Genomic DNA, 27,572 nt, shown 5'->3' on the forward strand with positions numbered 1-27,572 from the left:
CCCTAGCCCCCCCCTCCTGCATTCCACATGGGTGATGTATAGGGGGGCCCCTCTTCATCAGCCCTGTCCTCAGGGTCCAAAATTGGGCCCCGCTAGACTTCACATGGAAACCTGGGTCTCCCAGGTCCTGACTGTTGTCATGAGCATGTGCGCACACGTGTCGTCATGGCTGCCCACTCATACACTCTCACACACTCTGGCTCACCCAGGCCCACTTCCCACCACTTGACCTCAGCTGCTGCCTTCTCAGCCCCTGAGGCCTAACCCCAGGCTGAGCCCCAGGTTAGGTGGACCTCTGGGGCTTGCCACTGTTTTGGTGCAGTTCCTGGTTCTGGCCCTTCCAGGCCTGGGTGTGCTGCCTCTGTCCACTGTCAATATGGAAGGAAGCTCACCCATCACCTGTCCGACTCTCAGCCTGGATCCTGATGGGTGGCCTGCCTGTGCCCCATCTTCAGTGAGAGCCCTCCCTGACAGCCCCGCCCAGGGCAACAATGCAGGGCCCAGGGGGAGGGTCGGCAGATGCCACTGGGTACCAGGTCTGGAGACCCGACACGGGCAAGAACACGGCTGCAGTTCCCACCCCAAGGCTGCTGTGGGGAAGAGCAGAGTCACTCTGCAGGATCACTGCCGTGTCTGCTCACCCAGCTTCCCTCCCCTCTTCTGACTTCTACTGGGACCTCTCTCCTGATCCTTCTCCAGCCATGAGCTTTCTGTGTCCATAGGTGGGCCCCATCCAGGATGGGGCTCCCATCCTTTGGGTTGTGGTGATTGGTCCAAGGAGGGATGCAGGCTCTGGAGGGGGCTGCTGGTTTGGGGTCCTGACCCCACCACTTACTCACACTGAGATCTTAGGCAAACATGTATTGGGCTGGCCAAAAATTTTGCTCAGGTCTTTCCATAACATGTCACAGAAGAAACCCAAATGAACTTTTTGGCCAATCCAATAACTTCCCTGTGCCTCAGTTTCCTCACCTGTACAATGGAGAGAATAATGGTCCCCGCTTAATTGTTGTACAGATAGAATCATGTAAACGGCTCAGCACAGAGTAAGTGCTCAGTAAATAGGAGCTGCTGGGATTAATAGGACTAAATTTGGGGCCTTCTGATGGAGTGATTGTAAAAGAGAAGCTCTTTTTAAAAAACTGATACTAAATGTACACCTTGAGCTACTGGAGGAATCTTGCCATCAGGAGGGAGAGCCTGCCTGATAATGAATTCAGCAGGAAGAAAACCAGAGCTCAGAGATGGGGGAAGAAGGACTTAATCCTGATGAAATCCCTTGAGTTCCTTGATTCAGCTGTTCCTGAAAGTGTGACCCTGAACTATTCAGGAACATAACCAAGTCTTCGTTTTTTCTTCCTTTTTTGCCTGCATCACTTTGAGTTGGGTCTCTATCATTGTAACCAAAGATGTCACAATGAGCATCCATCTGTCCATCCATCCATCTGTCCATAGGTCCTAGCTGTGTGGATCTAGACGCATCACTTTCCTCTCCAAGGCTTAGTTTCTGCATCTATTAAATGGGAGTTTCATCAATTACCTGATGGATGGGTTCAGCGACGAATGGGCAAGCCATGTACCAAAGGCAGAGGAGGGTCTCAGTAAATTTCTCTTCCATTTCATTTTTCTGTCTATATCCTGCCCCATCCCTACCTGGAAAGTCAAAGGAGGATCCACACCCTACCAGGCCTGGATCCTTCAGCAGCAGAATCTGATTGGTACAGCCTTTATTGTTTTTCTGTCATTTTCCAGAAGATTGGTGTCATTCGAGGGCCACAGGGAATGGGGGAGTAAAAAATAACATAAACAAACTGAACAGAAAGGCAGGAGGGTGGTGAGAGGGGCTGAGATCGGGTGTTCAGGGCAGAGAGGAGCAAGACCTGGGCAGTCAGAGCCTCTTAGCTTTCAGCCACCAGAGTGGAAAATTCTGCAAAAGAAAATGACAGAGGTGAGTCAGAGGGGGACCATGGCCTGGGATATTGGCCGGGACCTGACCATGGGGAACCCCCCCACCCATGGTGTTTTCTCTTGATTCTCGAATATGCTGCAGAAGAAAGAGCTGGAGTGGTGGAGGGAGTGAGCATGGGGATGAATGAGTGAATGAATGAGGTGAGATGGGAAATGATGCACCTACCATATCTTTTGCGTCACGATGTCCTGTCACCCACAGATTATTAGTAATACTAATTACAATAATAACAGCCATGATAGTTTTCTGAATGTTTATCACATACCAGTCAGTTTTCTACGTGCTTTATATACAACATCTTGTTTAGCTGACAAAACTCCCATGATATATTTTTATCATTATTCCCATTCTACAGAGAGGAAACAGAGGCTCAGAATCCAGCAAGGTCTATGAGGTCGCACGGCTAGGAAGAAGCAGAGCCAGGCTTCAGATCTCTTTCTTAGCACTTGGTTTTTAGCTCCTCTTCTGAGCTCTTTCTTAGCCCCTTGGTTTAGCCCATGAGGGTCACCAGCAGAATCTTCAGAATACATAGAGTCCCAGGCCCTTGCTACAGAATTTTTGACTCAGAAGGTCTGGGGAGAGATGAATTATTTTATTTGTCAAAAGGTGATTCTGGTGAACAGCCAAGTTCAGAAACAACTGTGTGCTCCTCCTCTTCTGGGGGACCAAGCCAGACCCTGGAGGAGACCAACCATCTGACTTCTATAGACAGCTCAGAGGGGTGAGCGCGTCCTGGTGCTCAGAATGAGCTGGGCTCTATCTCACATGCATGCATGCTAAGTTGCTCCAGTCATATTCAGGCTTTACAACCCCATGGACTGTAGCCCGCCAGACTCCTCTGGGATACTCCAGGCAAGAATACTGGAGTGGGTTGCCATGCCCTCTTCCAGGGGATCTTCCTGACCCAGGATCAAACCTGTGTCTCTTATGTCTCCTGCACTGGCAGGCGGGTTCTTAACCAATAGCGCCACCGTGTCTCACACAGCTCCTCATTTAATCATCACAAACACTAGGGAACTGGGAGTTATCATCCCCATTTTACAGAGAGGCAAACTGAGGACCAGAGAGCAGAAGTGACTTTTCAGTGACTCCAGGTAATAAGTGGCTGAGGATTCAAGCTCTGGGATCCAGACCCCTCCATGTGGGCTTGCCTGCCAGTCCACGGTGGTCACCCCCTTCCCCAGCAGTGCACATTGGCCCTGCTTTGCCTTAATATTAAGGATGTCAGAGAGAGACCAGTGTTGGCACCAGGGGGCAATCAGACATCTTTCTAGTGAATCCAACTCCATTAAAATGAACAAAGGATGGGGAAACCAGGTGAGGGGAGGTGCAGGGGAGTCCAAGATGGTCCCTGCACCATAGGAAGTGCAAGAAGATGATATCAGGAATGCTGCTGGCCTTTTCTCTGAATCTCAAGCATGCCGAAGGCATTCACACCCCAGGACCTTTGCACCTGCCATTCTTGTTGCCTGGTACATTCTCCAGGCTGCCTCACGGCCAGCTGCTTCTCACTCACCTGGTCTTAGCTCAAGTGTCACCTCTCAAGGGGCTTTCTCTGACCCTTCTGGTACAAGCAGTGACCCACCCCTAATGAGATCCTCTTTGCTATAGCCATTTATTTATTAGCTTCACAGCACTCACCACTCTCAGAATACTTCTGAGTCTATTCTTGCTTATTCACTTGTCTGCTTCCTGCGTTGGACCGTAAGCCTGCAGCCCTCTCAGGCTGCTTCCTCCGTCCCACCTCTTGGCTCTGCATCTGACACCGAGGGGACCACATGTGTTTGTGAAAAGATGGGAGAGGCACAGAGACCCTGTGTTCCCAGTAAGAAGAGGTGCCTTCTATTTAAGGCATCAACAAAACCCTCAGAGATAAGGTGGCTTTTGATATAGGCATATAAGCAGATGCAGGATTCCCATAGGAGAAAGCAGAGGGAGGGGTCCAGTCTCAGAGAGCAGGAAGCAATGGTGTGTATTTGGGGAAGACTCAGTAGTCATGCTGGACTGGCCTCCTGCATGATAAGACAAGCTCAGCTAGAGAGGCCTGGGCCCCACATCTGGCTCTTCCCCCTGTGGGCTGTGTGACCTTAGACAAGATGCTGAGCCTCTCTGAGCCCCACTAGCATCCTCTGTAAAAGACAGCTCTGCTTCTAACTCAGAGGCCGTCAGAAGAGAGGTGAGGTGCACAGGAGGCCTCAGCCCCTTCTGGCAGCTTCCCTACCCTCCCCGCTCCATGTGTTCTCAACTGTGGGGTCCCATGTGCTGCTCAGTAGGGATTCTGTTCAGCAGCCAGGTCTTCTGAGACCTTTATTTGGAAGGTTTACTTTAGGAGAGTCTTCCCTGTTGTTTTTCTCTCCAAGAAACGAGAGAAGAGAGGAGTTGGCCACCCTCTCCAATATGTGTCTCTGAGATGCCATGTCCCCAGCCTGCCAGACACCGGGGGACCCTCAGGTAAGGCCCCGTCACCTCTGGAAACGCAGGTGTGATGTGGGGACAGCACAGGTGGGGACTGAGAACTAGACTTTGAGGCTCAGGCTGGCCCTGTTTGCTGGGCGTCCGCTCTCCAGTCTGGCGCTGGAGTGAAGGGAGAGGGTGGTAACAATTCCTAGTGAGAGACAAACAAAAAACTGAATGTGAAGTGGCTTCAAAAAGGCTACAAGAGGTATCTGGGGCTCCCCTGAGGTTTGTCCTGTCCTCCCCAGGCTTGGTATGAAACCTACTGTGAAAACCTCCCAGGGTAGTTTCTTCAATGCACATGGTTATGTAAAATGTTATCACTGGGGATGCTGGGCTATTGTTGGACCTACAAAGTTAGAAGGATTTAAAAAATCGCCAAGTGAAAAGACAAAACCACCCAAACCAGCACATGCTGTCATCATGGAAGTGACGTGCCACTGACCCCGCCAAGTGGAGGGCGCCTCATCTTTTCGGGATTTGACCTGGGAAATGGACACCACCCTCTCCTGCCCCCAGCTAGTCCCTGAGGCCAGGAAAGGCAGGTGGCCTGGAGGAGGGGGCCTGGGGATCAAATCAAGGTGAGAGAGGGGGAGAGTTCTCCTGCTCATCCTGAAAACCCTCAGGATGGCGGGCTAAGGGATCACAGTGAATGTCAGGAATGGAACCCATCATCAAACACTAAAAATTCCTCCCACAGTCCAGGCATCAAAGTGTCCGCTTTCTCACCAGGGGCTCCTCTGAACCTACAGCACCCCACTAAGGCAGGTGGTTCTTTTGAAATGTTTTTTTTTTTTTTGGCTGCACAATGAGACCTGTGGGATTTTAGTTCCCTGACCAGGGATTGAACCTGTGCCCCCTGCATTGAAAGTGCAGTGTCTTAGCCACTGGACCCCCAGGGAAGCCCCAAGATATCTTTTACCATTAGTACTTTGATTAATATTGCCCATTTTTATAGAATTTAAGAATTCTTATTTTTATCACCTCCGTGAGAAGCAGTTTTGCATTTATCATCTCATTAAGTTCTCACTTCCTCCGTGGGAGAGAGGCTTTTGTCTGCATTTTATAGGTGGGGAAACTGAGGCCGCAGTCCAGTTGCATGACCAAGATCGCACAGAGGACATGATTCAAACTTCCCTCTTTACCCTGGAGGTTTCCGACCTACTTTGACCTGGGTCTAGAGTGACACAGGCACCAGCTCAAATATCGCCACCCCATGACTGTCATATTAGCCGTTTTTTATTTACTTCATGGTACTTATCACTCTCTGAAATTATCTTACTTATGTAATTGCTTATTTCTTTCAGTCTCCCCCTACCACAGTGTAAACCCCCGGGAGTCAGGGGGCGCTGTCTCTCTTGCTCACAACTCTCCTAGCAACAGAACAGACCTGGCCCCCAGCAGGCGCCTGTCAACAAATGCCAAATGGGTGGACAGATGGATGAATGGATGGCATGGATCATGAGTCCTCCTTAGGTGTTCAACAAGTACTGACTTTTGGCATATAATTCTCCCAACAGCCCCAGGAGGCGAGTGGGATGATTCCCATTTTATAGATGGGGAAGTGGAGGCCTGGAGAGGTCAAGTGTCAAGGTCACGCAGCATAGAAGGGACAGAAGCAGGGGTTTGGCTGTGGTCTCAGGAACACCCCCTACATGAAGGTAGAGAGGCCATTCCTGAGAAGGCTAGTATCTCACATCGGAGGGAAGCATGAAATCTCTCTAGCTTCAACCTGCCATTTGATCTGAAAAACTGGCTGGAGCCCGCAAAGCCTGTCCTTGGGCACTGAATTGCTCTGTTCTGGGATAAAGGAGACATGAGTCTGTCCACCATCACCTGCTCATGGGGTAATTGTCAAGAGGGGTAATTGGTCCTTTCCATTTCCTGACCTCCATCTACGCCACCTCCAACCTTCACCCTAGAAATTACAGGTTCTTGGCTGCTCCTCAGCAAAGAGCCTGACTCTCACCTTCACATCAGATGGCATCTGGGGCAGTCAGCGTGAAGGGGACCGGGGGACACCGGCCACAGGGCCCTCCAGCGGGAGAACGTCTGACATTTTGGAGCCTGACTATGGAGATGTTTTTGACCCGAGAGGTTTTCAAAAGCCTCTAAAAACAGACGTCTGGGATCCCCCATGAAGCAGTCAGGGTGTCACAATAGCACATGCCCTGGCTTTTTGCAGAAAACACAGGATTCTAATTTTGTCCTCCCGGAACTGGCCCCAGAGCACTTGGGAGACAAATAGAGGGCAGGGGTCACCTCTTCTGTTCCTTTTGTACCTCTCTCAGGGCAGAGCTCTTAGGAACCAGCCAATTAACTAATAGCCCTCCTATCAAAACGTCTCCTCTAAAACATCCAGGTCTCTCCTGAGAGAAAAACAGTCAAGCCTACGAAGACTGTAAAGTCCAGGTCAAGAGCTGGCAGTAGGAGGCTGGCATGGGGATGGGCGTCAGAGGACGGGGTCTGGGCTGTTCTGCCTTCACTCATGTCCCTGGACAGGACACCTCCCCCTGCCGGGTCTGGGCTTTCTCATTTGTGCAGCCTTGGGTCTAGAAGACACCTTTCCAGCTCCGCTCCGGAGTGTGGAGCACAGGAGCTGGGCGTCAACCCTCAACTCCCATTTCTTGCTTCTGTGACCTGGGACTAGGTGCTTCACCTCACTGTGCCTCAGTTTCCTCATCTGTAAAGTGTGGCTCCTTGGGCTGTTCAGAGGAAGCAGCTCTAAAGCCCTTATCACTGGCTTGATCTGTAGCTAGCACGCAGCATTTGGCGGCTGTTATTATCAAGATGCTCCTATAGCTCCAGGACTTCCCTGGTGGTCCAGTGGTCAAGACTCCAGGTTTCCAATGCAGGGGGTGCTGGTTTGATCTCTGGTTGGGGAATAAAGATCCCACACACCCCGAGGGGGAAAAAAAAAGGATGCTTCTACGGCTCCAGCTACTTTAAAACCAAGCCCATGAAACGCCTGGCTGCTGCCCGGCAAGGGGGTGTGGGGGGGCGGGTGACACCACAGATGGCCCCATCACCTTTATTTCTTAGCTGCCCCCACCCCAGCCCCCGCCATTTCCTGTCCCATCTGGCACCTGCCGACGACCTTCCAACAATCCTGGAAGCTGGGTCTGAATCTTGTTCCATCACATCCTGGCCGGGCTGGGTGGCCTTAGGTCACTACCTTACCTCTCCGAGCCTCAGTTTTCTCATGTGTACAATGGGTATGATAACATCTACTTGCACAGCTCTTGGGAAGACCCGATGAGAAAATATAGATGCCTGGCATATAGGAGATGTTGTATAAATGTTAGTTCCATGGATCTCCTCAGCACCACTGGAACAGGTTGGGGCTTTGAAATAACAACCGTAATCACAAAAATCCTGAGACTAAGACAGAAAGATGGAAACAGACAGAGGACACAGGAAGCCCAAAGAGCAAATCACCGATGTGATACACGTTTCTGACACTGTCTATACCATCTGAGTTAGGGTCCCATCCCTCATATGCCTGTCCACGGACACTCACTCTCTGCCCCTCAGTTTCTGCACCTGTAAAATGGGGACACTGAGAGTATCTCCTCGTAGGGTGACAGTGAGGACCACAGGAGGTACAGTGGTTCTTGGGCAGGGGGGACATCCAGAGTCCTTCCTCCCATAGGAATTCAGGTACATCCCTACCTTTGCCAAGGAAACCTCACCTGAGGCCGGAGGGGTGAGGAGGGGGGAGCACCTAGCTGGTGTCCTCACCATCTGATCAGGAAGAGAGGCAAGGTGGGGGTGAGCAGGGGAGGGAGCAGGCAAAGGGTCAGAGGATGGGCGGGTTCAGTCCTCTCCTTTCCCTTCTGAAACTCAAATTAGCCTAATTAGGTCTGTCCCAGGTCCCTGCGCTGTGGGGGTTGGACAAAATTAGAAGCTATTGACAGGTGAGCGAAGCACCCGCTGATAGCCTGAGGGGAAAGTGAGACGAACTTTGAGTCAGCGCCTGGAAGATGCTTTCCTCCCCTCTGTCGTGAAGAGCAGGATGAAGGCAGGCCTCTGGTTTATCACCTCGCCTCTAAATAGCTCCTGGGCTGGGTTTCTTATAAATCGGTATTTCAAACAGGGATCACTTTCCCACCCCGGAGGAGGACAGGGAGGCTGGGTCATTCGAGGTCAAGGCGGAAGGCAGTGAAGAATCGGTGAACAGTGCTGGGGGCGCCCTCTGAGCCAGACACCACCCTAGGAGCCGTCCCACTTCATCCTCACCAGCTTTCTTATCCCCATTTTACTTACAGGGAAACTGAGGCCGAGCCTCACTCAGCCAGGAAGATTATAACTCAGGCCTGGCTCATGGCAGGATGCGTCTCTTTCTCAGAGGTTGGAATGGAAAGACTCTGAGTTCTGAATTAAGCTGTAACCTCCAGGGCCAGCAGAGGGGACATCTTTCTTTCTCCCCTCGCTGCTGTTCCTTTTGGCAGGAGGGCGATTATATAAGAAGTGCTGCCTGCCCTCCCTTGGCTAAATCTTATCTAGTGCAGCATAAGGCTGGGAGTTAGGGAGAGTGCACACGGGAATAAAAGCAAGCATCTTGCTAAGCACAGAAACCATTTATAACTCGAATGTCCCAGCTCAGCCTGGTGGAGGGAGTGGCTGAGTCAGGACACCCAGGTTCCATTCGGCCAAGGGCTTGCTATGTGACTTTGACACTTCACATCTGCGGGGCCTGTTTTCACATCTCTCACTGGGGATCACAAACTCTGTCCCCTAGACTGTATTGAGCCCGGATGAGGAGGCAATGAAATAGGACAAAACACTGCAAGCCTTGGGGCTCTGCCATCAAGGCTGCGGATTGGCCCTGGTGTGCACCTCCTGCCTGCCTTGGAAATCAAACCCCGTGGGGGCTGGAGGGCTGGAATTACAGGGAGGCGGGCAGGACTTTCCTTTTGTCCTTCTCACTTTCTTCCCGTCTCAGACTTGGTTTCATTTCCTTTGAGGGTGGGCGTTCCACTATTTCCGAAGGATTTTGAGGTAGCTTATAAGAGATGCAGGTTTGATCCCTGGGTTGGGAAGATCCTCTGGAGGAGGGAATGGTGACCCACTCCAGTATTCTTGCCTGGAGAATCCCATGGACACAGGAGCCTGGTGGGCTCCAGTCCACAGGGTCATGCAGAGTCAGACACGACTGAAGTGCCTTAGCACTCACAAGAAAATGCACGTGAAACAAGAGGAAAAGAATCATTTCCAGAGTACTCACTTAACTCTCACAACAGTTTTTGAAAGTGGTTATTTTTATCCCCGCTTTGGGATGAGGACATGGATGCCCAGAGAGGGGAAAAGGTTTGACTATTCACACTGCCGGTAACTCACACTCTACAGGTTGTGTTTTCTGCCTGACTTCAGGACTTTCAGCCTGAGGGCTTACTCCTTCCCTCTCACCTCCCACATTAAATAGGCTACTTAAGGATAAAAGAGAACAGATTTTGCCAGGAGGAAGAAGAAAAGGCAAGTGCCTTCAGGCACGTGAAACCACCTGCAAGGGTCAGGCAATCGTTGTGACTAAATTTTTCAGCCATGGAAGCAAAAAGCAAACCATGGGCTCTTGAGTTGGACCATGCCTGAAGTGTAGGAAACTGGGATCTGCCACTGGGACCAGGTTTCAGGAAACTAACTAGGACTGCTGCGTGTGGGTGTCTGTATATGGGGTATGCAGTTCCTGTTTACAGTGTGGGGCAGGGGAGTGCTGGTGAGAGAGTGTGGAGGCTGGCAGCAGGTCCCCAGTCCTGAGGAGCTGTGTGATCCTGGGTAAGCCACCCACTTCCCTGGGCCTTGGTTTGTACTCCCTTCCCTTCCCTGTCTGTACAGTGAGGGCACATCTTGGGATGCTGTTGTGAGGCCTGAAGGAAGTGCCCACGAATGGTGCCCACTCTTCTCATCAGCCTGCCCATCCATGCGAGCAGGGATTGGGTACAGAGAACCTAGACTGTGGATGCACGCAGGGTGGCAGAGGGTCCTGCGGGGATCTCTGAGTCTCAGTGTTGACTCTGCTATTGAGTGAGGCTGGGCATGCTCCTTAACCACTGAGTGCCTCAGTTTCCTCATCCGTAAACTGGAAGAGTGATGGCATCTACTTTCTAGGATGATCACAAGGCAGTGGTACTCAAAGTGTGGTCCCCGGACCGTGAACGCCATGTGGGAACGCAGTAGAAATGCAAACGCTTGGGCTCTACCCTGGACCTAAGGAAGCAGAAACCCTGAGGATGAGGCCCAGACATCTGTGTTGTGGGCTGAGTGCTGCTGGAGACCCACGGTGGGGGAGGACAAATACTTGAGAAGGAACCTGACACTTCCTAGTCTCGCCTGTTACTGATGCCTGAGTTTGGGGGCACCTTCCATCTCTGCTCAGCTTCTCCTTCCTTTTCTACTTTAACTCTCCCCTTTACCAGCTCTGTACCAGGCTTTCAAAGGTGGCTGTCGAGAATCAATTGACCATATCTATAAAAGTTGTTGAGCTTCCAAAAAGTAAGGAAGCTTCCTTGACTTTACTCTCCCATCTCTTTTCCTGAGAGACAGGAATGCAAAGGATTATAATTAGAACTTTGTCTTTCTATCCACTCTCATCAATCTGGGATCCTTAAGGATCTGGTAAATATCACTCACCTTCAGAAGGACAAGCAGCTAAAGATGGAGGCAGTACCCTTGGTTCTGGAAGCCCCAAGCACCTGCTACATGCAAGCCCGCAGCCAAAATGGGTCTCTACCCTTAGCCTGAGGACCGCTCCCTAAATACCACACTTCCTCGTCATTGTATCCCCACGCTGGACACATATTCATTCATTCATTCGTTCATTGAACTTTTCTTTTGCCCCTACTATGTGCTCTGTTCTAGGTGTTGGGGTCAGAGTTGAACCAAACAAAGTTCCTGCTTTTGTGGAGCTGACATCCATCCCAGAGGAAGCAATAAGTCAATAACTAAAGTCATCTATGGTAGATGCCTTTTGACTTGAAATGAATGAATAAATGAAGCAGGCAGCACAGAGCACTTGCTTTGGATCCAGACAGACCCGAACTCAGATCTTGACCTTGTCTCTTCCTCGGCAAACCCTTAGCCTCTCTGAGACTCAGTGTCCTCATCTGTAAAATGGGGCTAGGAGTAGTATCCTCAAAGAAGCTGGGGAGATGAAATGAGTAAAACGCCAAGCTCAGTGTGTGGCACACAGGGGGCTCCTTGGAGTTAGGATGTCACTGCTGTTCTTACTCAAGTTCACACGGCTGAGCTAGCTGCCAACCTGGCCCTCTGTCTGAGGGTGTACGCACTGGGGTACCTGGGGAGTCCCAGGGATTGAAGAGACCCCAGGATTGGCTAGTCATCAGACTGCTGATGTTAAGAGCAGGCACCTGAGGGTCACGGACAAGTTCCATGAATTATCCCAAGTCCCACTGGGAGCTGAAGGCGTCCTCCAGCTGGTGGACAGGGCTTAGATCCTTTGGCCTTGAGAGGGAGTAGGCAGCAAAGCAGCCTAAAATAGAAAATTCTGGGCCCACGGAGGGCTCTTTCTCCTATCCCGCTGCTTATTGGGCTCCATCACACCCATCCTTCCTGTCACTGTCCAGAAACAGGGGCAGAAGCGGGGATGCGTGTCTTCATCCTCTCATCTCCAGAGCACCAGGTGTGGCCCCCCCACCTCAGGGAGACCTGTTCTTGTTGCCCATTTCATCTCTCGCCCCTCTCTTCTGTTCTGCCCCGACTCCCACACTTTCACCGGGTCAGCCTGAGCCCGGACTGTGCTGGCAGACAGACCCGGGTTTGGCCCCAGTGTGACCTTGGGCCCTGCCAGCCGCTCTTCCTGCATCTGCATCTGTGTCCTCTGTCATCCCAAGGTCACATGAGGTGACATGGATGCAGAGTCCAGCTTCGGACCGGACACACACTGCTCGCCCTGGCAGTCATTCTCTCTTGCCTCCCACTCTCAGCAAATCAATTTCTAGTCCCCTTTCTAAACATGCCCTACGCCTCCCAGCCTTAGTGCCTTTGCTGACTGATACCCAGGCCTCGCCTGGACCACCCTCCACATGCCCCTTGGCCTGTGGCAGACCTGCCCATGGTCTCTAGTCTGCATCGGTGCCTGCTGTCTCCCTCTTGCAGAGCTCGTCTGCACCTCCCGGCCTCTGCCTGGTATTCACCCTGGGTTTGTGTCTGTATCATTGAGCCGTAAGCATTGCGCAGATAGAATAGCAATAGTGTTACAGGCGCTGTTTACTGAGCACTTACTGTGCTCTGCACCCAACACTGCCAGAGAATCCTCACAAAATCCCAGTGAGTTATGTGTTGTCATGCCCAGTTTGTAGATGAGGAAATCAGGGCTCAGAGGTGCCCAGCCAGGAAGTCGTGGGTCTAATTCCTCTTTGCCTCCCCCACTGTCTGGCACTGTAGATATTTGCGACTCAGTAAATATCCTTTTGGTCTGATGGAAGAGTTGAATTAGGGCTTTAAGATCTGAGTTGGGCAGGGGAGGAGGGAGGGAGGAAGGGAGGGAGGCCAGGATCTGGCCTGGTTTTTCTTCATTGTGTAGGTTGCTTGTGGGCAGCCAGCCATGAAGACCCTGCCTAGGGCTTCTGAGCTGTAGCATATTGGCTGCAAATAAAAATGAGAAGGAGGTCCAAAGGCTTGGCTTGGGGTCATGGCAGGAACCGGGTTCTGGGTAGAACTGTCTAATAAGTGACCCGGTGAGGATGGGGGTGTGGGGAGGTGTGCCATTCACTGTAATCACCTGAACCAGCCACCCATTTCCCTCCAGCACCCTCTGCTTTGGTTCCTTTAAAACCACCTCCCTCCTTCCCAGACCCCAGAAGGGCAGCTGCCAATAGGAGGCCAGGCGACTCATTGCTTCTGACCTTGTTAGAGTTGCTCCTTTCTCATCTCTGGCATAAAACTTTAATAAACTATGTCCATGTTCAGAATCCTTGTACCTTTCCCAAGGCAATTTTGTGTCTCTAGCCACTTAATTTTTACAATGAGCCCAGGCAGGTCTTAGGATAAAACTGTGCACTCCATTTGTCAGATGCAGGAACCTAGGTGTGGAGAGGTGATGGTCAAGGTCACAGCTGGTGAAGAGCAGAGAGAGCGCAGAGCATAGGGGGCTAGATTTCATACTCAAGCAACCAATGTGTATTAAGTGTGGGCTGGGTGTGGGCTAGATACTGGGTATAAAAGGATGAATACAACCTAGTTGCTATTAAAAAAATTAAACAGGCATGTATATAGCACTTCTCTGTGCCACTGTTCTTTACGCATCACTCATTAACACAGGTAATCCTCTGACAATCCAATGAGATAGGAAGCATCATTATCCTTAGTTCAGAGATGAGGAAACTGAGGCCCAAGAAGTTGCTTGAATTGCCCCGAATCACACAGTGAGAAAGTGGCTGGGCTGGGATTTGAACCCAGACAGCATGGGCCCAGAGCCTAAGCATTTAATACAGTTTCCTTTTAAACTGGCAGAAAGGACCATCATTAGGACTGGCACAGAAAGAGCTATCTGGTTCTAAATCCTCACTCCCCACTTATGTCCTACCTCACAGAGCAGGTCAAGCACCTTCAACCTCAGTTTGCCCATTTGCAAAATGGAGATGATTCTTAAGGATGTTGTGGTGCTACGAAAGATAAAGATGCCGGGATGTGAATGCTGGATAGATCTGAATGGAGAAGGGTGAGGGATGGTGGACCACCAACCCCTTGCCTGTCCTGAAAGCAAAGCTCGAAAAGCAAAATCAGGCTGGATGTTTCTTTTCCTAATTCCCAGCTGATCCCTGGCTAGCTGTTTGTTTTTTTTTTTCCCTCTGGCTTTCCTACAGTGTTGGAATGGTATAGTTGGGTGAAGCCAAAACAGGTTTTGAAACTTGAAGTTACAGGACACCCAAGACAAGATGCTGAGAAGGAGAGGAGATAAAGAATTTCCATCCCTGGAATCTGAGAATGTGAGAGCCAGTAGGGTCCTTGGGGTATCAGTTGGCCTCATCTCCTTGGGTTACAGATGGGAGACTGAAGCCCAGAGTAGGAGAGAGACTGCCCAAGGTCACAGAGCCCATTTGGGCAGAGCTGCGACCAAAACCCAAGCAGAAGTGCAGACAAAATTTAGACAATATCCCCAATTCTCCTGGGTTCCTTACACAGCAGAGAGAGAGAGAGAGAAAAGGATCTATTCCTTTGGGGTTGTTCAAATCTAGAAAAAATAGCAATTTTTTTCTCTGCCTGGCTTACATGACAGAGCTCTTAGACCTAATGGATTGCCGTTTTTCTTCTAATCTTGGGGACTGCGGGACTCCCCCTCCCCTTCTCATCATGTAGGGACATAGCTCTGAGTTTTTAGCATTCGAACATCCCAAGATTCACGATGAGCCCAGGTCTCGGGTACTCACCATCAGCCCCAATCTTGCCATCTCCATCTTTGTCTCCAGCAGCCATCAGTGTCTTGGTTTCTTTAACAGACAGGTCTCTGGCATCTGGGGAGAAGCCTTTCAGAATGAATCTGGAGGAGGAAAGGGAGAAAAGGGGGAGGGAATCAGGTGAGAGTCACCTTGTGGATGGTGGGCTGGCGTCTGCACAGGGGAAGCAGGCGGCTTGAAGAGGAGGATGAGCAGGGAGCATGCATGCCATTGTGCTGGGCCAGGTAGCCCCACCATGGGGCTTCGCGGATGGGTGTGCAGAGAAGGACAGGCTGTCCTCAGCAAAGGGTTGCCCTCAGTTCCGTTAGGGCACCTGCATTTGTTTATTTATTCAGTCAAAAAAACAAATACGAGGGTATCTTCTCTGTGCCATGGCCATGCTAGAAATGGGGGCATAGAGCTGGTCTTTGGAAGCCAAGTTAAAAAACAAGGAGGAAGTCAAGTATTCCAAGAGAGGCCACACAGTGTGATGGGTGCAATGGTGGGAAGTGGAAAGCGGTGCTTGAACGGTGCATCCATCCCACCGAGGGGGAGGCAAGAGTCAGGGAGGCTTCCTGGAGAAAGTGATGCCTGAAGGGTAAATAGAAGTCAGCCTCTGCATGTGTGTGCACATGCGCATACACATTGGGCATGGGAAGGTAGAGGCGCAGGATCTAGACAAAGGGTACCCTTGTGAGATGGTTTAGGGCAGAGACAGGATGGATGGGGAAGTCTCTACTTAAAAGGCCCCTCTCCACACCCTCCCCTTCTCTTCCTGACAAAATTCGAGCCAGTCTTGGCCAGAGAGTTACATAAAGCACAGCTGGGTTGGCAGACGTGGGCCAGGTGGCCGAGAGGGTTATGGGGGGAGGATTTTTGCTGATGTCATTTTGCCTTTTCCTAGTCATAACCTTCTCTGTCTTGCTTGGTTCTGCATCCCATGACATGCCCAGAAACTGTTCTAACCATCCTGGTACAGAAGGGCGGGGGTCTGCGGGATGGCAGAAAGTGGCTTTTAGAGGAATGAAAATCAATGAAATACTCAAAGGAGCGCTCTCTGTCTTGGCTATGGTGTTAGGCAATGAGAAAAAGTGCCTCTCAGTTTGTATTAAATTATTAAGTAGCCTCATTCCATTAGCAATATTAAGTGGCTATAATTTAACTTAGTTAGTTGCACTTTCTGCAGAGGATTTTATTCTTCCAGAAGCAACAGCGGATGGTTTTTTTCTGTGATGGAAGCAGAGAGCAGGGCAGACAGACCGGAACTTGGAAGCAAGTGTCCCAACCCCCATCCCGCTCCCTCCCCCAGAACCGCAGACGGGGCGGTCCCTGTGGGCCTCAGTTTACCCCAGCTCCTCCTCCTCGATGAAGCCGCTCTTGTCTTTATCCAGGATATGGAATACCTTCTTTACGTCTTCCGGGCTCTTTTTCTTCAGGCCGACCATCTGGAAGAACTTTTTGTGGTCGAAGGAGTCGACAGCTGTTGGGAGATGGAGAGGAGGGTGTTAAAATGAGGACAGAGAAGGGTCCTAGGAAAAGGTGGGAGAATCGGGGTGTCACAGCTGGGCCAGTCCTGGGGGATGGAGGAGATACAGCTCCGTGGCAGGGCTGAGGGAGTCCAGGCCAGGCGAGGGGGCTTGGACCAAGGTCGCACAGCCAGGGGCGGCAGAGGGGATCTTGCACCCGGATCTCCCTGGCTCCCCAACTCCCTCCACCTTCCACTGTACCCTTCGCTAATGGTTGGGGTAGCATTTGAAGGCAGAGAGGTTTCCATGAAGCCTTTTGGGTGGTGGCTGAGTGGGGGTGGGCACGGGAATTGGAGGAAGAGTGAATATGATGTGTGTCTGTTGTTGGGGAGGAGGGTCCACCATAGCCATGACCTTTTTCTTGGCCATGGATTGTGTGGCCAGAAAATCAACACGGAGAGGACAAGTTTCTCTCAAGGTCACATAGTAGGAGGAGGAGGGAGAGGACACAGAAGTCCTGGCTTTGCTGCAGAAATCCATTCCGGTGGGAGTGGGGGCGGGTGCTGGAAGTCTCCCCAAGAATTCCCAGTTAGGTTTCCTCTCAGAGGGACAAGATGGGTCAAGGAGAAGTAGGTGGGCTATCGCAGGGCTCTGAGAGGGAGGCTTCATGCCCAGGGGATGGAGTGCCAAGCAGAAAGGAAGGGAGCCCCCCTTCAATATTCTGTACCCTGAGCTCCTTTTTAAGGATAACCTGGGAAAGTAAACGACCTTAGACCAAGTAAAGGTATCCTTCCTGGGCTGGAGGGGAGGAAAGTTGCTCTGTCCACCTCAGACACTAGATGGAGGGGGATGCGGACACCACCTGGAGGTGACCCCCATGCTCATCCCCCTTCTGCCCTGCGAAGTGACCTTGGGCAAGTTTCTAACCCTCCGCCTCCCTCAGTTTCCCCATCTGGGAGACAGGAGGGAGGAGAAACTTAAGCAGCTAAGCCTTCAAGTCCAGGGCAGCTCAGAGACATGAGACTGACCCGTTCCCTTCTCTCGGTGCCTGAGGAGGCTGGAAGTTGCAAGCGCGGAGGATGCTCTGTGCGCAGCGCTGAGCAGAGCAGAGCGCCAGCTTGGGGAAGGTCATCTCGCTCCCTCGCAGATCCGTTGAGCGAGGCGGGCTCTGAGCCCCGGAGAAGGGGCTTGGACATTCAGGAAACCAGCAAGGAGTAGCTGGGCGGAAAGAGCCCTCTCCGGAAAGGGGTCGCGGGGAGAGAAACATGAGCACCTATGGCCCCTCCAAGTGCCTTGAAAAGCCCCGAGCGCTCACAAGGACCCAGAGGTCCCGCTTTCCACCCCGGTCTTCGCCCTTGGTCCGGGACCTGAGTCCTCGAAGCGCGGTTACCCAGCCTTTGGCGCCCGAGAGTTTCGGTTGTCCGGCAGGGCGCCCGGCCTCCTAGCCCGCTGCCTGCGCCAGGTCCCGCCGGGGCCAAGTTTGGGTAGTGCCGTGGACCCTCCTCCACGCTCCGCTAGCGCCCCGCCGAAGGCGTGAGCATAGGAGCGCCGGGGAAGACTGGCCAGCCGCGGGACCCAGGGGGGTGCAGGGGCCAGGGAGATGGATGAGGGGAGAGGGATGCGGAGGGGAGCGCGCTGCTCACCGGTAAAGGCCCCCACTGCCTTCTTGATGTCCTCAGCGTGGAGCAAGTCTGTCATCGACATCCTGCAACTGTTTGAGCGGGCAGAGCAAGTGCGAAAAGATTAAAAAGTGCTTTTCTCATCATTTCTGCTCATATGACCTGCGCTGCAGTGCCGCGCGCCGGGCGCACGCCCGCCGGCCTGGCGCAGAGCCAGGGGGCGCGGGGCTCGGCGTGCAGCCACCGCGGCTCAGTCCAGCCGCTCCGCGGAGCTGTGCGGGCCGGGCTAGCGGGCGGGCGCACGGTCCCGCTGCCGCTCCCGCCCCGCCTTGCCGGGGGTCCTTGGGACCCCAGGGACTGCAGCCAGGGCTCCAGGGGAAGGGGCAACCTCTGGAATTTAAAGGGCGCCCGCGTCCCCAGTTGGAGGGTTTTCCTGCCGTCAAGGGCAAGCAGGAAGCGCCTGCCTGGTGCGACACAGGGTCTGGGATCCGCGCACCTCCGAGGATGTCCGGCCTCTTCGGGGAGTATACTGGACCGACAGGGGCCAGGTCTACACCCTCGTGGGCCCCTTGGCCCTACTCCCATTCTCTCTCCACTCCTACCTCTGCCTCCGCTGTCTGTTCTGGATGCAAATTTATGCTGCAAAATCTGAGCGCTGAGGTCTGGAAACCTGACCCACCGGGAGGTGGTGGCAGGGATAGGCCGGTGCTGCTAGGGCCCTCTGCGGGTTCCCCATCCCACGTCTGGTCAGGAACTCGGAATACAGAAACCGATTTTTTTTTTTTTTTCCATAGTCTGACTTTTCAAAGAACCCTTCTTGGATCTCCACTAACTACTTGCTTTCCTGGTCTCCTGAGCCAAGGAGTATCATGCGGGTCTGGACTCCTCCTGCCCCTATAAACCGTATGGGGGAGGGGAGGGTGGCAGAAGGTACTTCCCCACTGTGCACCTTCAAGGCCCACGCTTGGGGAGCTGGTGCCATCCTCAGACCACACTTCCAAGACAACCGAAGCAGGTTTTATGGACCCAGCTTCATCTCTGGGTAACATGACACTACCTGATCTTTACGCAGCCAGAGACCCATTGCTGTCTTTTCCACGGTTCCCCAAGGGTTCAGGCTGCAACCAGCTGTCTCTAAAGTGTGCAGAGCACTGGACAAGGAGTCAGGAGCCCTGGGTTCAAGATCTGGGGCTGCAGTACATCCCTGTGTCACCTTGGGTTGTGACCTTCCCCGTCCCTGGGCCTCAGTCTCCCTCCGCTTTGTTGATGGTATGCGGGTGGGCCTTTGTGGTGGATTCTCAACCCTCTGACTTCAGGTGTGGGCAGGTGGGTGGGGCTGAGATAGTGCTCCTTGGTGGAGGAGCTAGGGAGAGCTGCCCTGCTACCCTGTAGCTCAGGTTCCCTGGCACTCACTGTTGACACTGTCTCCCTCAGCTCGGTGTTGGACGGCTGCCCTTCCTGGGAACCTTAGGATGCTGCTGGCTCCGGTGGGCCCCCTTCTCTGTGAGTCAGCTCCTTCAGGGGACAGCCCGCCAGCTGGTCTCCAAGGCACTGAGGCTGCAGTTCCTGTCCTGATCTCTCACCGTGTGAGGTCATCCCTGGACCCCTCCGCTGCCCCTGCTGCTTCTGCCCTGACTGGCCTTTTAACTTGGAGATGCTGGGCTTCTGTGTTATCATCTCAAGCCCCAGGCTCAGCTCATTTCAGGGGCCTTGTTGGCAAATCTGCTTCCCCAGCTGAGGGATCCTTATGCTATACTAGTGGGGAAACTGAGGCCAGAGAGAGTCAGCGAGTGGCATAAAAACACACAGCAAGGCAGCGGCTCAGAGGGATCCACCCCCGGGTCTACTAATGTCAAGTCCAGCGATCCACTGCATGGGGCTCCGCCAGTGCCCAGGACCATACCAATCAGGTCCCACGTGTCTCAGCCTCAGATCGGCTTCCGCGGAGTCCCCGAACACTGACCCCTGTGGCAGAGGCTGGACTTCATTGGCCCCATCCTTCCCCCCTGCTTCTTCCATCTCTCCCTGCTGCAGAAGCTTCCCATTGACTCGATGCCATAGTCCACCCAGCCAGAGCATCAAATGATGTCGTTAGGTCAGCCCATCGGGCCTCCATATCCTTTCCTCTTGTGTCCTCTGCCCAGGCAGGGGCCGCCCCACCTGAGTCCACAGGTGTCTGACTCCACCCCTCCTGTTCTGTAGGTGGGCTCAGCCAGTGGGAGGGATTTGCCTCAGGTCACACCAAGAGTTAGGATGGAGACCCCAGGAATTGTACTCTTAGCCCTGAACTCCATGGCTGCCCGCCTCTCAGCCTGTGTCACCAGCCCAGCCTGTGTCTCTGGGGGGGAAAGGGACGTTTGGCCATCCTTCCCCTCCTCCCCTCCATCCTCGTCCAGCCCCTGTGGCTGCCACTCACCTCAGGTGGAGGGTGGAGGGCTGGAACCTGGAGGAAAGGCTGGGCCGGTGGGAGGTCGTGTCAGGAAGTGAGCCTGGTGGGAGCGTGGCCACCTATATAGGCTTCTGCTCTGGCTATTTTGGGAGGTGGCGCTCCCCTGGGTTCCCGGCCCCCTCCCCTTCCGGTGTCAGGTACTCCCCAACCACAGTGCTGGGTGTCTATATCACATTCACCCTCCCTGGGCCCCTCCAGCCAGGCCTATTAATAACCCCTAGTCCCTGCCTCCCTCCAGCACCCAAAACTGAGGCTCAAGCAGGGCTCTCCTCTTCCACGAAGTCTTCCATGAACACTCTAGATTCCAGTAACATCTCCAGGCTCCAAAATCCCACAAGGAAAGGAAGAGAGCACTCGAGCAGAGGGATGGAATAGGAACTGTCTTCCATGCATGGGGCTGGTTAGATTCCTATTTCTACCCAATCTTCTCTCTCCAGCCTTGCAGTACAGGTCTGTCTCCCTCTTTCTCTTGCATGAGTGAGGCAACAGATAGGCTAGGGGTTCTGCGATTGACTACCCAAAGCTGGGGACCGGAGCAGGGAGTGGACCCAGCATTTTCATAAGATGACCTAATGCCTCCTAGAAACACATGCTCTGCATGTTCTCCGACAAATTCCTTCCTCTCTTTGCACCTCCATCTCTGTCTGTAAAATGAGTTCAATCAGGGGCAAACTTGGCTCTAGGGATGGGCCAGGGTATGAAGAACCCCCTGAAATTATATTCCCAAAGTCATGGGTAAACGCTCTTTTGTGAAGCAAGGGCCCACAGCTTTCAGGAGATTCACAAAGACATCTCTGGGGTGGTCTGTCTTGGATTGGAGATGACCATCCAAGGAGTGTGCTTTGAAAAGCATGAGTGAATGTAACACATATTTACTGAATGTCTAGTATGAACACCATGAAAGCTTCCTCTTCTCATCCCCAGCCTTGTAAAGAATTTCCAGGATGCTGACACTGTCAACAGGGCATTCCAGTTCCTGATGGTGGCGTTAGGATGCCCAAGCCTCCATGCAGAGGTAGATTGGAGGGAAGCTGCACTGGTCCTTCATTGACCATCAGTTGACTCCAAGGGTGGAAGAAGGAGCAAAGGGTGAACTGGATGGGGAGGCTGGTTCTGGAGCCTGAATGTGTCGTGCTAGGGGTCTGGACTAGGGTGATGGTCATAGCATCAAGGAGGGGTGTAGACATAGGGTAGCATCTCTGAGGAGACTCTTGCAGACTTGAGGGCTATGATGAACAAGTTGGACAAGTCCAAGTTGACTCTCAGTTTTCAAGCTGGGGTTCACTGGAGATTGGCAGTGCTGCTTTTGAAGGCGGTAAGGCTGGGGAGGAAGTGGTGCCAAGCTGGGGAGATGATATGTTGGAGGTGAGCTCAGAGATCCTCCGTAGTGACCTCTTACAACCTGCTCACATTATAGGTGAAGAAACCAAGGCCAAGATGACAGACCCAAATCATATAGAGAGTAGTGAATGAGCCAGGACTTTGTGCTGGGTTTGGGATGCTTGGAGGACATTCTAGTGGAATGTGCCCAGGAGCTCTGAACTCTGGAGAGGGCCGGCTGGACATAGAGCTGTGGTGGTCATTGGGGAGGTCAGGGAGTTGAAGTCACAGGCATGGCTGAGCTCTGGGGCAGTGGGTGGGGGGATGCAACATCTTGAGGACCAGCCGTGTAGAAAGATCCCTGGCTAGGGTCTGGGAAAGTAATCACACTCATTTGCTGAATATTATGCCAGTGTATAGTGTACACTGCATCATGCTTTCATCCTCACAACACTCCCTATAAGGTAGATATTGCCTTCAGGATTTTGCTAATGAGGGAACAAGGCTCAGCGAGGTTAGGTGACTTGCCTGAGGTTACAGAGCAGAGGTAGGACTTAAACCCAACTCTCTCTGACCCCAAACCCAGCTCTTTTCTATTCTACTGTCTTGCTTCTTGATAAGATGCACAGAAGGTACACGTTGGCACTAGCGTTCCCCCAGTGAGTGAATCCTTGGGAACCAGGATGGCCTTGTGTCTGTCTCTCTATGTCTTGCCATGTTCATGTAATTAAGCAGATCTAGATGGGCTGAACCATATTGTGGGAAAGCATTTATTGTGGACCTATTGTATCCTTTGTGCTTTATGAATATTATTTCATTTTACCCTCATTACAGCCCTCAAAGATTTGAAGAATTATAGTCTCAGAGAGGTTTATGACTTGCTCAAGGTCACATGGCTAGTGAGATGGCTAAGATTTAAACTCAAGTCTTTCCATTTCTGAAGCATTTTCCCCCCCAAGACTTAAAGTAGGGTAGGGATGTCCTAAAGCCTGAATAGAATATCTTGAAACATCCAGCTTTTTTTTTTTTTGCCCTGAATCTGTGCTAATGCAAGCAACCATCACTTTGTTAATTTGACTTTACAAAAGCCATAATGCTGGAGAGTGGGTGTATCAGGCAGGCCTTTTGGACTCTTAAGTTATAGAAAACATGACTCGGGCTGGATTTATTCTATAATTGTATATGGTGATGGATGTTAAATAGTCTTATTGTGGTGATCATTTTGCAATATGTAAAATATTGAATCACTATGTTATACACCTGAAAGTAACATATGTGTGTGAGTTGCTCAGTTGTGTCCAATTCTTTGCAACCCCATGGACTGTAGCCCACCAGGCTCCTCTGTCTGTGAAATTCTCCAGGAAAGAATACTGGAGTGGGTTGCCATTCCCTTTTCCAGAAACTAACATAATGTATGTTAATTTTTATCTCAATTGAAAAGAAAAGAAAACAACATTCTATGCCCAAAAATGGCAAAAGGGGGAATACTGACTCATGTGACTGATAAATCCAGGAAGGTTCATGTATATCTTGACCCAGAACTCAACAACTGCCATGAGAATGCTGTTTCTATTTCTCAGAAATACCTTGTACTGCATTGGCTACCTGCTCAGACTGACTGCCCCTTGAAGGTTACAAGATGGCTTTTACCTGCAGCACTGTAAAGCTTCAGGACCAAGTCCTGTGGAGAAAAGGGAGTCTACTGCCCTAAAATCTTGATCAGTATTCCCAGGACTGAGTTTCATTGACTGTGATTAGCTTGGCTTGGTCACACACCACCCTTAAACTGGTCACTATCAATGGCAAAGGTTGCATAGGCCTGGACTCCAAGGCACCTTCAAGTCTACACCAAGGGACCTGCACATGGAAGAGGTGGGACCTCTGGGTGGTCAAAGCCATGAACCATTTGCTGCATGAGTCTTGGGGTAGGGGGATGCCCGAGCGTGCCCAGCACTCAGGAGGTTTATGCCCCAAGTCCTGGGTGAGTTTGATGACAGTATACTTTTGAATTTCTCCAGAATGATTCACTCCGGAGCCTAGAGTGGCCTTTCTGAACTTGAAATCTTCATCTCCATCTTGACCCTTGTGAGGCCTAAAAGCAGCTACTCCCACCCCCTTGGGCCTCTGCTTAAAGGTAGCAGCAGAGCCCAGTGGCATTTTCTCCTAGCTTTAGGGTTTCTTTCAATAGTAATGAGGCAGATAGGTGGGACATACGGATGTCACATTCCCACATTGACCTCACCTCTTCCATCCCTTCAGCCCTGAAACTGTGCCTGGCCTTCAGCTGAACACTTCCACTTACACATTACTGAAATGGATCCCATTACCCTCCTTTTGGGCTTCCCAGGCTAAAGATCCTGCCTGCCAGTGCCAGAGATATAAGAGATTCAGGTTTGATGCCTGGGTCGAGAAGATCCTCTGGAGGAGGACTTGGCAACCCACTCCAATATTCTTGCCTGGAAAATCCCATGGACAGAGGAACCTGGTGGGCTACAGTCCATAGAGTTGCAAAGAGTCGGACATGACTGAAGTGTCTCAGCATGCACTCATGTAACCTCCTTTTACAGATGAAAAAGCTTAAGTTCAGAGAAGTCAAGTCCCTTGCCCAAGGTCACACAGCGGGCAGGGACCAGAGTCTGGGCTGCCTGCTTCCACTCCTGTCCTGTGCTCTCCCCAGCCCGCTGGTGAAGAGAAGAAGGCCAGTGTGTGTGGGTCAGCAGTCTGCTAGCTGCCGTCTGCCAGGAGACAAGCATTCAGCTGTCAGCTTCACTGGTGATATTTCATTAGTTCACACTATTTCCACCTGCTATGGTGGGGAACAGGATATAGAGTTCCTCACATCCAGGGCCCTGGCAGGCTGGGTGGAGGCTGTGGGATCTAATGATATTTATGAGGTCAGCCCTGTGAAGTGATGTGTATTAACTCAAAGGAATGTCGGCCTCATTCCATCCTGAGCCTGTGGCCTTGTTTCCCCTCCGGTCCCCCACTTGTATTTAAGTGCAATTTCACCCCTGAGAGAGAGAGGCCAAGGGGTAGAGAGTCCTAAGAGTGCTAAGAGCATGCAGGTAGACAGCCCTGGGTCCCTACCCTGGCTCTGCCACTTACTTGCTGTGTGACCTTGAGCTGGTTGCTCTGCTTCTCTGGGCCTCAGTTTCCTCATCTGTAAAATGGAGCTGAAGAGGAAGCTGTGATGAATACTGAATGAGACCCTGCCTAAGGGATTTGGAGGATACAAAATCCTACACAAATGACAATCAGGGTGGTTATCATTGTGAGGAATTTACCCTCAACCCAGTCCTGCCACTGAGGTCTGCCTTTGTCGAGAGAAACACACAGAGCAGCTTTGTGGATAGAAATGTGAAGAATCAAGGAGTGCCAGCCCCTGACAACCACTGGCTTTTGGACCCAGTGTCCTTGCAGGGGAAGTCAGGAGTTGCTGATAAGGGAGAAGGAAGAACTGGAGGATGTGAAAGGTACAGGGGCTGAGAACGGGGTGATTATAGCTCTTGGCCACCTGAGTTTGTATCACTTCCTTGAAAACCTCACCTATCTCAGTGATGCTCAGAGGAAACCAGGGAAGAGTTCAGTCTCCTTGAGGCTGGAGTTACAAAGGGGAGCAGGGCATCCCAAGGTCATGGCTGTGGAAGTTGGAAGACCTAGGAGAAACTGGTAAGCACCCAGGAATCTCCCTTCTTGGACTGTACTGGGTGATGCGTGTAGAGAAGCAGAGAGACATTGGTCTGCAGAGTGTTTAAGAACTCTCTCAGCTCCCAGATGCCTGCGGACCTCAGGGGAGCAGACAACATCCTACCCGAGTGCAGCTCAGATGGATAGAGCCATCCTAGATTCTAAAGGCAGGAGCCTTTCTCATGTTATCATCTCTTCCTCAATGCACTTCTATCTCTGTCTGTCCTGGCTCCCATCCCCATGACAACCCACATCCCATAACAAGAGTTAGATTGGTCATCGAGGACTTGCCTAGTGATGCAGTGGATAAGAATCCACCTGCCAGTGCACGGCACACAGGTTGGATCCCTGATCCAGAAGATCCCACAGGCCATGGAGCAACTAAGCCCATGCGCCAGAACTGCTGAGCCCACGTGCCTAGAGCCCGCGTTCCACAACTAGAGAAGCCATCACAATGGGAAGTCCATGCACCGCAAGGAAGTGTAGCCCCCGCTCATGGAAATCAGAGAAAGCCCATGCACAGCAAGGAAGATCTAGTGCAACCAAAAATGAAATTAATTAATTAGTTAAAAAAGATTGGTCATTGAAAGAGGTTGGGTATTTCTGTGTGTATATGGTGTGTGTGGGGGCCCATGCACCCACACTCATGCCCACAGGGGATGGATGATAAATTTCCATGTGTTTCTCTGGGACTCCCATCCTATGCACTCTTAACTGACTCTTGGGATAGACAGTGACTGGCCCTCTCCCAAGGTGGACCCAGGAGCTCTAACAATCAGCAGGTGTCCTCTCCATCATCTAGCATCTTTGCCTCAAAATCAAGTAAATACTAATATTCTGAACTCTGCTACATTAATGAGGGAAAACAGAGGACTCATCTCAAAATATTTATCTGTACCCTAGTGTTATGGATTGAGTTGTATCCCCCCAAATTCATCTGTTGAAGTCCTCACCTCTAGGACCTCAGGCTGTGACTGTATTTGCTGATGGGGTGTTTGCAGAGGTAATTCACCTGAGGTCACTTGGGTGGACCCTAATCCACTGTGACTGGCTTCCTTATGAGAAGAGGAGCTTGGGACATAGACATGCACAGAGGGAAGACCATGAAGACACAGGGAGAAGATGAGAGTCTGCAAGCAGAGGGAGGCCTCGAGAGGAACAACCCTGCCGACACCTAGTCCTCGGACTTCTGGCCTCCAGGACTGTGAAGACATAAATGTCTGTTGTTTAAGGCCCCCAGCCTGGGGTCCTTTATTGTGGCAGCCCCAGAAAACTGTTACATGAGTGACACAGAGAGACTGCTGACAGGGGTGTAAGAGGGATGGGGTCTTAACACACGGACCATGGTCTCATAAAAACCCTCCAAGTCTTTTGAAATGGTTACCTTTCCTTTCTTAAAGAAATTTTTTATTATAAAAGTGACATATACTCTTTAAAGAAACAATGGAAAATGATGGGGTTGGGGTTGGGGAGCCTCCAGGGATTCATTGCTACCTGAGTACAACCAGCATTTTTTTTTTTTTACCACACCGCGTGGCTTATGCTAAGTTTCCTGACCAGGGATCAAACCGTGCTCACAGCAATGAAAGCGCAAGTATTAACCACTGGACCACCAAGGAATTCCCCCAGTACAACCACTGTTATTATTTCTGGAGACTTTTTTGCCTTCCCACTTCTTCCAGGCCACCCACCTGCCAATCAACCTTGGTGAATCAGCTTGGATGCCACCACTTACTGGAAGCCCTCTTTGGTTTCTCCCCCACCTCTGACCAAATGCCCCTCCTAGCCCCTGCATTTACCTTCATCACTACCTCAGTAATGGCCCCATTATTCCACCTGTTTTGTGTTTCCCACTGCCTTTTCAGCTGGGAGTTTGAGGCACAAACACCTGGTGTCCAGCTTCTCCAGGAGGGCCTCCAAGGAGAATAAATCAAACTGATGTTTTTATTTTTGGCTGCATGTGGACAGTGGTTGTTCTCTAAAACATGTTTGGATTGCTACTTATAATGCCATCTAAAACCATTTATCTACCTGTAATTCAGAGGCACCTACCGGTATATAATTAATGTTTCAGGAACTGCAGGCTAAGAAGCAATGTTGTAACAAATTCAATAAAGACTTTAAAAATGGTCCAGATTTAAAAAAAAGGAACTGCAGGCTACCCTTGAGGTTCAAGCTTCATATTCATGGAGCTCTCACTTAGACCGAAAATTG

General features: G+C 51.5%; 1 protein-coding gene, 1 long non-coding RNA gene and 1 other non-coding gene across 5 annotated transcripts in view; 1 reads left to right on the forward strand and 2 right to left on the reverse strand.

Moving 5' to 3' along the window:
• Nucleotides 1–27,572, forward strand: part of LOC122423918 — a 54,675-nt gene that overhangs the window by 13,165 nt on the left and 13,938 nt on the right. The gene's annotated exons all lie outside the window — the stretch shown is intronic.
• On the reverse strand, nt 1,711–20,388 carry PVALB (parvalbumin). 3 transcript variants are annotated; one of them, XM_043441446.1, is made up of 5 exons: nt 20,319–20,388; nt 17,927–17,994; nt 16,165–16,297; nt 14,812–14,921; nt 1,711–1,927 (listed from the first exon to the last, which is right to left on the reverse strand). In XM_043441446.1, exons 2-5 carry the CDS (start codon nt 17,985–17,987, stop codon nt 1,899–1,901), a joined length of 333 nt encoding a protein of 110 aa, XP_043297381.1. In that variant the 5' UTR covers nt 17,988–17,994; nt 20,319–20,388; the 3' UTR covers nt 1,711–1,898. The 3 variants fall into 3 exon arrangements, with proteins under 3 accessions (XP_043297381.1, XP_043297382.1, XP_043297380.1); XM_043441447.1 differs by lacking the exon at nt 20,319–20,388 and adding an exon at nt 18,505–18,522; XM_043441445.1 differs by lacking the exon at nt 20,319–20,388 and adding an exon at nt 18,399–18,417.
• Nucleotides 5,253–5,325, reverse strand: TRNAE-UUC. Its single transcript has one exon. It is a non-coding gene; the product is annotated as a tRNA-Glu (tRNA).

Source organism: Cervus canadensis, chromosome 21 (assembly GCF_019320065.1).
Source record: "Cervus canadensis isolate Bull #8, Minnesota chromosome 21, ASM1932006v1, whole genome shotgun sequence".
In the NCBI taxonomy this organism is placed as follows: Eukaryota; Metazoa; Chordata; class Mammalia; order Artiodactyla; family Cervidae; genus Cervus; species Cervus canadensis.